Source organism: Poecilia reticulata, chromosome 8, assembly GCF_904066995.2.
Source record: "Poecilia reticulata chromosome 8, P_reticulata-male-v2, whole genome shotgun sequence".
NCBI lineage: Eukaryota > Metazoa > Chordata > Actinopteri > Cyprinodontiformes > Poeciliidae > Poecilia > Poecilia reticulata.
Window position 1 is genome coordinate 12,566,806 of NC_088837.1, and position 11,708 is coordinate 12,578,513.

The 11,708-nt window shown below is 41.5% G+C and overlaps 1 protein-coding gene across 1 annotated transcript; it reads right to left on the reverse strand.

Moving 5' to 3' along the window:
- Positions 1 to 464: 464 nt before the first annotated feature.
- jpt1 (Jupiter microtubule associated homolog 1) lies at positions 465 to 10,566 on the reverse strand. Its single transcript, XM_008416854.3, has 5 exons — positions 10,344 to 10,566; positions 8,091 to 8,233; positions 4,426 to 4,574; positions 3,313 to 3,343; positions 465 to 1,049 (listed from the first exon to the last, which is right to left on the reverse strand). Exons 1-5 carry the CDS (start codon positions 10,397 to 10,399, stop codon positions 904 to 906), a joined length of 525 nt encoding a protein of 174 aa, XP_008415076.1. The 5' UTR covers positions 10,400 to 10,566; the 3' UTR covers positions 465 to 903.
- Positions 10,567 to 11,708: the final 1,142 nt, after the last annotated feature.

Sequence of the window (11,708 nt, forward strand, 5' to 3'; positions counted from 1 at the left end):
ACCTTGAGTCTAAAACCAAATAAGGAATCATTTTCCACTTTTTGTAAAAAAAAACAAAAAAACTCAAACCTTCAGGTTTAGCTAAACGCAACACTCATCTTGACCCAGAAACGCTCTAAAAGCCAAACATCCAGCTTGTGAAGTCATAAAAATATTTATTTTCCTCATTCTGACACAGGTCACTGCAGCAGTCATCCTTGTTACTTCAGCTGGGCAGATTTCCAGTCTGGAGCCTGTCTTCTCTCTCCACAGCTGCCGCCACAAGGCTTCATTTCAGCACACATAAATATTAAGAGGCTCTTTGCTTCTGGACATTTATGCAGATGGAAACTGAAGAGGAGAGAATTAACAGTCGTCTTGCATGCAGCACGTCTCGACTTGATGGTCAGCAACAACATTTAGTCTGGAAACAGTTCTTTAAGTTTTCCTTTCATACCAAGTTAGAAAGAAGGAAATCCAGCAAATGCAATTTCATATGAATCTTTATTGTATTTAGAAATCCACACATCAAATCTTTTTTAGTTATTTTTTTTGTTTTACCATTTACAACGGAGGAAGGAATGAGGGACAAGCTAAAATCATGTCATGCCTTTCCCAGCAGGCGCGATGCTCTACAGGATGGGCTGAGATGGGAGGGGTGTGGGAGATACATAAAGTGCTTTTGTCAACAGTTTTCTTCTTTCAATAGAAAAAAAAGGATCAAACAAAAGGTTTGAGGGTGGAGTGAGAGGACACGAGAGTCCATGGACGTGACGGCACGGGAGGGAGGAGGACAAGAAGAGACGGTGACATGTTGATGAGGAGGAAGACGGTGGCAGGGGGTGTTTTTATCTTCAAAAAATAAAAAAAAGTGATTGAATGAAAACAAAAATATATATAAAAAAAAAAAGAAAAAGAGTCGTCTCAACCCAGGATGAGGCTGGATTTGCCACCGGGAGGGTTTCTCCGGCCGCCCGCGGCAGCGTTGGCGCCTCCCGACGGGGCGGGGGCCTGTGACGTCTCCTTCTGATCGGGCTCCTCCAGCTCCCCCTCCACATCTTCAGGGCTCTCTGCAGATACGGCAACAATAAGAAACCACAGGGGGCTAAAGTTTAACCGAATCTGACCAGACTGCTAATTGGATTACAGAAGATATAATTTAGAGCAGCGGCTGAAGATGTGCTCCAGACATTCATTCGAAACCACAGCTGGTCTACCACTGCTGCCGTGTTGTGGCAGAAGGATGTACTGGTTTTGTAATGGGCGGCTGATACGAGTAGATCAGTGCTGACTAACCAGAAGTTGACCTTTAGGGTCAGTTTACGGCCCTCTGTGCACATTAAATGTTCAAAGAGCAAAAGACAGAAAATTTGTGAAAAACAAAAAGAGCATTGATGGTTGATTTACTGTATCTGAAACTGAATAATTCAATCAAAAACACAAAACAATAGGTTTAGTTATTTGCGAGAAATCAAACTTATTTTCGTTTAGAGTGTGACTCCAGAGGCCAGCTGGTTGGTCAACAACAGAGCTGACCCAGAAATAAGCATGAATAAGAGTGTTTGTATGTGAGCAGCTTTGCCTAAGCGTTCATGCAAACCATGCTGAGGCCTTGAGTTCCTTTTTTTATCTGAAGTGCTGCTGCTTTTCCACACCAAGCATGGTGTAAAAGTAGAGACACACCTTCCTAAATTAGAATATTATCCAAAAGTTGACGGATTGCAGCAATTTAATTCTAAAAGTGAAGCTTATTCTGTAGATTCTTGACATATTTTACGCATGTTTTATTCAATTTGAATGGCATTTAGGTTGATATAGAAATGCTGCGTTATGGTCGATACAATTATAGTCTGGAGTTATTCACAGTCTAAAAAATGATTTAGACTGACCAGTATATGGTCACTTCTAAAGTAGTTGAATAATTAGAGACTGTATTCTCTAATTATCATAAAAAGTTGAGTGGAAGGATAAAATGTCAAGGGGATGAACAAAGACACCAGAGAATAGCTGACAGGCTGGAGAGCCTCTCTCCGCCCAGTTGCTGCACTCTGCTGGTAAGCTAGCTGAAAGAAGGCTAACGTTAATATTCTCTTGTTTACAAAACAAATGAACAAAAAATTTTCCAACTAAATTGTTGGAAATATTTCCAGTTTTTAAAGACTACCAGTGTGGAAAGTGGAAAAGCGTGTCAATGTAATGCTAATCTGAAGCTACATTAGCGGCCTGTCTTAAGCAACAGACCGCTTGACTTATCAATATCAATTAAAACTGTATAATCCCGTGCACAATAAAAATGTTTAATTCATTTACTACTAAATTTAGCAGGTATTTACTCCCAATTATTTCCTTAAATCTATTAAACAAATCAGATTTCTGGTATAGACGACATTATTGTGCTGAATCCATCTTTAATTTATGCACTACTATGGTTATGGTTGCTTTTCTAATTAAACTAAAAGCAATTAGTTTCTGTTCTGCATTTCTGAGCAAGTACATGTGAAATTCCTATTTACGTTATCAAACCATGAGACTCTTATAACAGTCCATGCCTAGTAAACACCGTTTGTCATCACTTTTATCGTTCTGAAAAGCAGAACAGACTCGAGGCCTGACAGGGGAAAGGCAATAGAAGCAGCTGTGACAACTGTATTCGTTCTAAGTTATCGGGCCTTCTGCCACAGACAGTGGGACTGCACTGCACGGTGAGTGAGGGCGCAGATGTTCTGATATTTGACCTTTCTAAAAGTGTCTGACTTGTCTGCTCTGAGTCATCGCTTCCTGCTAGCACACGGTTAAAACCAACAACACGGGAGTTGGATTGTGTTCATAACCTGAAATTTGCTGCCAACATAAACGCAGAGGAAATACTTCACATAAAGGCAACAAAGGTAGCTTTAGTTTCAATATTTTCATTCAAACCGGGCTGCAGACCCCTGTTGTTATCGGGAGGAGCCAGCCACTCAGTTCAAACCTTGCACCTGGTGATTAATAAAAAGCTTTTCATGCTAAGTAAAGCCTGCCATCAAAGAACAGCTGCTTGACTCCGTGCCATCATGACAGGAACAAACCACATCAAAGAAATCATGTGTTGTTGACTCAGAAAGGGAGAAGTTGAATCCCGTTTTTTTCCCCCCTAATAAAGACAAGACAACTCGCCACAAGCTGATATTGAAGGGGCAGGAAGAGTAGAATTACCTGGTGTGTTTTCGTACACCATGGAGCCTTTCACTGAGTAATCCAAGTCATGCCCTGCTGTTTAGTCACAGCCATCCTGTGACAGACACTTAAAGGATTTTGTTTTGTAAAAACAGCTGAGGAAGTCAGCGAACTTACCATCGTTTACTTGTTCCTGGCCGTTCTCACCCTAAAATGCCAGAAAAAGAAGGGACAATAGTATCAGACTGGTCATTAATACATGACAATATGCTTTGTTTTGTTTTTTTAAAGCCAATATCAACTGGAAGGTGATGGCTTGTGAACTGATTGTGTCGTGGTGTTTGCTCCTAGCTTATTTTGAAATGATTTAATTATATTATAATTATGATATAGCTAAACAGTGGAGCAGTTGGTAGCATTTGAATCCCGGCCCAGACGCTTTCTGCATGTTGCCTGGTGCTCCTCCTACTTCCCTAAGTCTCTCTAAACTGTCCCTAGGTATGAGTGTGTGATTGCATGGTTGTATGTCTCTATAGTTATGTTTCTGTCCAACTTTTATGAGACGCTTAGGCATGTTTCCATCTGGCTTGAAGCAAATCAACCAGTAATTTTGTCAAATGTTGATGCTACGAATGACTGTAATAAGATGCAGAGGCTGCAAACTAGCATGGAGGACAAATCTCAAAACATTAACAGAGTTCATTGCTGCTGTAGTAAAAGTAACAACTCAGGAAGCCACAATACAACAAACAATGAAAACCATGTATCCTTTTTCTTCCACTTCACAATCAAGCTCTTCTTTCTCCTGGTTTATCATGCAAAAAACATTCAAGCTTGTTATATCATGATAAAAAAAAGTCTTTGAACACAATGGGTTAAGTTTGGCATATTTACATGACCGACTAATGTGCATTTTCATTTTTAAATAAAACAAGTGTGAAAACATTTCTAGAAACATGAATACTTTTGCAAGACGTTCTGGATTTTGCTACCCTTTTATTTTATTTTCTTGGAGGGATTTTGTCTCAGTCTTCACTCAGACTGCTCTATTAAGAAATTCTTTCCATGTCTGACAGCGAGGACTCTGTGTGAAAAACCAAACCTCTGCTGGGATTACAAATGTCAGCGTATATTTATCTGAAAACGTGGATTAGTTTCAAATAGACGAATTAAGCCACCCGTTCCGACTACATTTTCCACTGAAATACATTTTCATCTGTGATCCCGGGGCCCAAATAGGCTCCCGTTCTGTTGTGGAAACAGAGAATAATCGCTGTAAATGACGGGTACCTCTCGTCTCTGGTTCCAGATCATGGCGGCTCCGGAGTTGTGGATGGTGGTCAGCTCCGGCTGGGGGTTCTTGGGGAAGAGGAGAGGCTGCTGGACCCTCCTGAGGGGGGCCGAGGGCTCCCCGCACAGAGTTCCTGTGGGAGCCCCAGCTGGATGTTGAAAAAAGGGGGAAAAAAAAAAACGACTTAAAACTGTGTGGGAAACGTTCAGATTAGCGCTTCTGTTGAAGCTAGACAGGAAACACGAATACGGCTTTAAAGCAGCAGATTCATACCATATGCGACTAATCCAATTAGCAACAAAGCCAAACCAGGACTAGACATGTCCAGCTCACGAGGCTACACGTCCCTCAGCAAGTCTCATCAACTCAGCTTTGACGGGGGAAAAAAACATCAGCTTTACAAGAGCGTCTGACTGAAATACCTCACGCTGGAAATCGCTGGGAACCAACAAGGAAACATCACCAAATCTGAAACGGAGTGGAAGGCGTCCAGACAGACAACGCGAGCGCCAAGACCCACATAACCTCATGTGGTGCCTGCAGAGGAGGGCGTTAAAACCCCCGTGTTGACGTGGAGCAACAGGCGGTGCTACCCGAGGCCACATAAGGCCACCACTATCATCCAGAGGGCCGGGGAGGGGACAAGCTGTCTTTGTGATGCCGGGAAAACGTCGGCTGCCAGAGAGCCAGACGAGAGGCCGCTGCTGTTGTTGTTAATGGAGTAAAGTGCATCATCACAAAGAGTATATACCCCGACAAGGGGCTCGTTCAGAACTCAATATTTCTGAGCCCGATCAGTTTACTGCCCGTTAGGCAACAAACGTGAAGCATGAGAGGATTAAACTGAAGAGATTGATGGATCATACGAAACAGAGCATCCTACTTAACTTTATGGATCTCATGGGTCCGAGGCATAAACGCATGAAAGCAGGGAGACAGGAAAAGCAATTGTGTGGTTGCTGCCCGTCTTTGCTTCCTCTCTTATTAAGAGTGCGCTCGTCATGTGGGCAGAAGCTGAGGGCTCTTAAACATACCAACCGGCTCTGGAGTTATAAAACGCTGAAATACTAACCATTACCGTGCCGAACACAAAGAGTCACTTAGGTAGAAGTGAACCGTCAAACGTATTGCAACTCTCATAAAATGACTTCCTCTTCCTTCTTTCCCTTCATCGTCAATCAATTTAAAAGACTCAGGAAGTTATGGGAAATTAATTACCAATTATAAGTGCTGGGATAAGCGACACTCCTGCTCTAAAACTTGCATTTAATCAATAAACCAATAGAAAGTTTCTTGGAGTATTTTAAAAACAAACTGGATGGCTTTCTTTTTTTTTTCTCCTCCCCCCGTTGTTGTTGGTTGGAAAAGATTGGAGCACTTCTGCAGCTTCTTCCTGACTGGCTGTAACATGGCTCCAGATGGCTGAGACATATCCAGGCCTTATAAAACGCACATTTGATTATTTACCATGGAATCCGCACAGCGCTGCACGCCAGATAAACGAGTGTTCACACAGAAGCCTCGCAGACTGAGAACGGTGCTTGTAAACCGAGCAATAAGTTACCATAACCCCCGAATAAAATCAACATCCTCCTCCTCCTCTCCTTCTTCCAGTTGTGTGCGCTAAAGTGGGGCAAGTCTGAGGAGCTCCTCTAAACTTGACACGGCCCCAAGTGAAACAATGCAGGCAGGAAAAGGCTTTACAGTAATCAGCTGCAAGCTGTCTAAGACGAAAAGGAGCGATTTTAGGTCAGATTCTTGTTTGTGCACGGAAAATTCTGGACATTTCACTTTTGTCAAGACTGAAATTTTCTCTCTCTCAAAACAACTATCATCTGGCAAAAGGCAAGGGAAACCCATCACATGCTGAACAGTGAATAATGACGGAAACTTTCCAGGCTTTCAAACCACTCTCGAAGGCATAAACGTCAGATCACATTTAAGCCTCCGTGGCTGAAAGTTTGCAGTGACCTTGAGCGCAGCCCTTTGCTGCCTTATTATCCTCTGCTGCATTCACTTCCCCTCTCCATGTGGAAGGCCATGCTTTTCACCAAGTGATACAGTTTTCCTGTCTTTCCACTGCTGGCTCTGATCTACAGCCTTTATTTAACAAAGCCTAGCTTCAAATTACCCTGGTGCCAGCACTCCAGGGCCCTTTGGCTGCAACAAATGTGGGAAACTCCCTCTGATGAGCAAAATGAGCCTTCAGTCTGCGTCTTACAGTACCCAGCAAAACTATATATTCCCCTGGACTTTTTTTTTCTTATTTTTCTGTCACATTGCAGCCAAAACTTGATGCATTTTACTCGGGTTTTATGGAATAGACCAACACAAAGAAGTGTACAACAAGAAAAAGGAAGGGAAATAATACCTATATATATATATTTTTTTTTACTAAATAAAAATCTGGTACATTAATATTCAGATCATTTTACTCTGCTGCCCTAAAATTAAGTCTGGCAACTTTTAGAAGTCACTAGATTAATAACAGACAGACTTGAACTGTCCGCCGTTCAATCTCTGTATGATTTGTTTAACAGTCTTAGAGGTTTGCTAGAGAACAGTCAACAAACAGCTTCATAGAAACTGAAGAGCACAGCTTACAGGTCAGGGAGAAAGCTGTAGAGACGCTTATAGCAGAGTTAGGTTATAGCAGCTGATCTTTGAACGTCTCAAAGAACTGTTCAATCAATCGCCACACACACACAGAAAACATGGAACAAACAAAGTTACACAAGATTATGTACTTAAGCCAACATCCCAGGCTACGAGTGCAAATATTTAGACGAATAACCAAGAGAAGCATGGTAACTGTGGTGGAGCTGCAGAGGTCCATAGCTCAAGTGAAAGAACCAATAGACACGAGAGCCATTAGTCCTATATTTCACAAATGTTGCCTTTATTTAAGAGTGGCAAGAGAAAAGAGACATAAGAAGATCTGTTTCAAACTTGCCACAAGCCGTGTAAGAGACCAAAACTGACCGTTTTCACCAACATGCAAAATGTTGAAGTGGTAAAACTAACACGACAGATCGTCCTGAACACATCATTACTACAGTGAAACATGGTGGTGGGGAGATCTTGCTGTGGGGATGCTTTTCTTCAGCAGGTACAGGGAAGCAAGTCAAAAATAGAGGAGAAGACAGTTGGAGTTATGGGGTAATATGTTCAAGGCAACAAGCGACTTCAGGTTTACCTTCCAGCAGGAAAACGATTCATAATGAAATGAGTCAAAACGTTGAAGTCTAGACTTAATTGATATTCACAAACTCTGTTCATCTAATCTCTCCAAGTTTGTTTTGCTAAGAAGAATGTGTAAATATTTGAGTCTCTACATGTAAAGCCAGTAAAGACTTACCAAATATTTATCTGCAGCTGTTGGTCGTTCTACTAAAAAAAAAATGACTCAAAGTGTCTGAAAACATACACAACACACTCTTCATATTTTATTTGTGTATACACTTTGGTGCCAGTTGCTTCCACTTCACAGTAATGCACTTCTTTGTGTTGTTCTATCGTGCCAAGTCCATTGTAGTTTGTGGTTATAATCTGACAAAAAAATATTAATTTCAAGGGCTATGAACACTTTTATAAGGCACTGCATTTGCTCCCACATCTTTGTTTAAGATGCATGCAAAACCACAGCGATAGTCGATCAACTTACTTGGTGGATTGTTCCTTCGATGAGCATGGGGGTCATCGGGTTCTGCAAAGATGCTAGAGGCCATCTTGTTCTTGCGTTGGGGGCTTGAGTTTTCATCTGTGCCAAGAGAGAAGTTGGACTCCCCACCAGGCGGCCGTAGTACCCTTGGGAATTAAAAACAGACTGTAATAATAGTCTTGACGGGAGGCCGTAACATCTCAAACAAAAACCAGCTGTGCAAAAATCAATGACTCAATAAACAAATAAAGCATGAGGATGCCCAGACTCCCCCCCATACCCTTTCATAAAAATACCAAACACAGAGAGCAACCAATGAGTTTAAGCCGCGGCTGTCAGCCGCTCAGTCAGTCAGTCACAATCTCTGCCCTGCAGCTGACTCCGCTTGCCTCTAATCGCAGACTTAGCAAGCTAGCTGCAGCCGCATCTTAGTATGGATTTCTTTGCACCGACACAAAATGTGTAGGAGCTCGTCGTTATTAATAAGAGATTTACTCAAATTTTGTGTTTCCAGTTGGCTCAAAACCCAACAACAAGAGGCAATAAATTGAAGGTTGAGGAATTATCGGTAATCTATGAGATCGACACATGAGAAAAAGCAAAGGTCCCTTTTCAGAGAGGCCTTCAAAGTTTAGCGTGACAGTTGGGGTGGATGACAGATACCAATCTGCTTGCACAGCCCATGTCGGACCCCTCCCTCTTTTTTTTTTTTTTTTTCTTTCAGCAAACTCTCCTCTCAAAGTCCCTGAAGCCACCAGCTGACACACAGAGCAGCTGTCCAAAAGGCCAAGCAGGCAGATGGGAGCCCAACAAACACCTCACCTCCTCAAACCATACAAAGGAAATCAACTAGAGTCATGGCTGCGCAGCTCCTCGCTGAAATTTTTTTTCCCCCCTTTTTTTCCCTGTCCCTCACACACACACAGGACTGCGACAATAATGCCTAAACCAGACTTCACCTCCAGGCCAAAAGAGGATGAGCTCATGGTTTCCACATGGATTGTGATGAGAGAGGGGGAAAGCTGTTAGCAGCATGGCAGATGACCCCACCCTAGACCCAAACTGCAAATAATATCAATAAAATAATCAACTGCTTGGGAGCAAGAGGGCAATTTTGTGAGCAAATGCAGGAACTCCACAGCTAAAGATGGTATGTCTGATAAGGTAGGGGTAGGAGGGTCTTTGATGGCCTACAAAGATTAGATCTCTCCTCTTTGTTAAACTCACTGCCCTGTGGATCTTTATTTGGACACACAGCCACAGAAATGACCAGCAGATTGTGTAAAAAAAAAAAGGGCTTTAGAGACCAAAAGCAAAGAGCTAAGGTAAGATTTACAGGCTTAGTTAGCCCCCACCCAAGTCCCTGCATCACTCAAAAGCAGCTTGCAGTCTCAGAGCCCACCCCAGACAAGTATACGCCCAAACAATATTGACAAAATTAAGATAAATAGACAAATATATGTACCCTGGAGCCATAGAAAAGTAAAGAAAGGTAGCAACTCTTTTTACTGCAAAGGGGGAGGAATGCATCCAGACATGCATCACTTACAGGAAAGGAATGACTGCATGCTTTAAGAATGATGTGTTTCTTTTCTAAAAGAAAAACGTAACTTTTTTTCCACAAAAAAGCACACATTCATAAACAAAGATTTTAAAAAAATAACTATCAAGAATAAATTTATTTTCTTTCACTTAGATCACATCAAAGACAGAGGTATGCAGACAAAAAGTCTAGTCAGTCACATGCTCCGACTTTAGCAGTCAAAATACACTATTAAGAATGTGGGGGAAAATACAGAAAGCAAAAAACACTTTAGTTTCAAAGAGCAACAAATTTAGGAATTAGAGAAATTGTTAGCTGAAACTTCAAAACACAAACAGATTTTATTAAGGTTTGTCCACTTCTTCAAACGAAAAAGAGAAAAAAAAAATCTCGCTTTTCTTTCTTTTTTTAGTCCAGCTCTCGTGCCCAAAGCCTACACAGCAGGCTAACCAAACTAACTTATGGTGGCTAAAGGGTATGGTGCTTCTGCGACCCAGTAAGATTAACTCAATTAGCAAGTCTATGTGACAGTTTAGCTCAATCCAGTTATATCCTTCACCACCACCATTAGCGGGTTGCCTTTAAACGAAGCCAGAAAAGAGGCGTCTGCTAGCCGAACGGTTTCTCCCCACATCCCACTCCTTTTGTTCCTCCATGGAAGATATTCAACTGCCCCTTTTTTGTTTTATGTTATTTTTCTTTTTTTTTTTTACCTGGAACTGCTTTTAGAACCGGGGTCTAACCCTTGAAACGTGGTGGTCGTCGTCATCTTCGAGGAGCTGCTTCAATGTCTTGGCGGGTTATAAGCAGCAGTCAAACTAATAAAAAAAAAAAGAAATCCTCCTCGTTGCCCGCAGAGAAGCGACGGGATGTAGACTCCACCCGAGACTGAAAAAACATACGAAGAGCAGATCCGCTGCTTCTGCGGTGCCAGGCGTTTAGAACCAGCCCACCAGTCAAATCACGCGCTCTGATTGGATGTGAAAGCGCAGTACTTCACTCTCATTGGATACGAGGTGCAACGGTCAAACCTCTTGATGGTGGCAAGCGTCAGTGACCAGGCAGCCCACATCCCTGAGGCCATATTCTATATCCATGTTTCTCAAACTCTGGTACAAGTGCCTGTTGGTGGTACTTGGGCTGTCTTTAATAGAGTGTATGAGTGTGCAATTATACCATTAGTAATTATTTGCAAAGCAAATACTGCATAAAACCAGTTTTTCAAGCTGAGCTGACCACTTGAAACTTTGAAAAACTTTATTTTGAAAAGTTTAAATCTGTGCAGTTCAATGGATTGTCAAAAATTATCTAGGTTGGACTCCAAATTTTGCCCCAAAAGAGAACAGGGTTCTTGAAATTAACTGTGGATGTGATGAAAGAACCCACAATGCATATAGGGGGTGTGCCCCCCCTATGACCCCACAATAATCACTGTGCCATGTCAATGTCATTGCAGAATATGATACATTTGAATGTACTTCCATGAAGTTGTTTTAATCAAGAATATACTAAAATATGCATTTCCCTCAACCATAACTCTAAGGGCAACCATAAATATATTTAACTCCAAGTCTGTCTAATCCCATAAATTGCTTTTAATTTCTATTAATATCCACAAGTCTCTAGTTTTGAAAATGTCCAGTTTTCCAACCCTCAATAGTCACAAGATAACTATGAGCAACACAAACTAAAATCAGTAATGTCAGGAAAATGTATCTTCAAATCACTGTGACAACTTCATAGCTAAATGAGTTAATACTGGCCTGTGTGTGCTAAAATAGTCGTAAGTGGAACTAAAACTTATTTTGCCACAACTATCACTAAGGTTTATGAGCAAGGCAGTCATCCTGGATTTTGGTGCCATAGTTAGTGGGAAAACTTCAAAACTTACACTACTCATTGAATTATTTTCAAAGTTTAGTTTTCTTTAGTTAAAACTCTTAAAACAATAAAATGTAGTTGTACAATTGTAAGTCTGAGTAGCAAAGTCCAACTTGGGTCTGGACTTCAAAATGTAGATAGCTTCAGTGAGAAATGTGTGTTTGCTCTTCCAACGATTTGTAGCTCATGGAATCTTT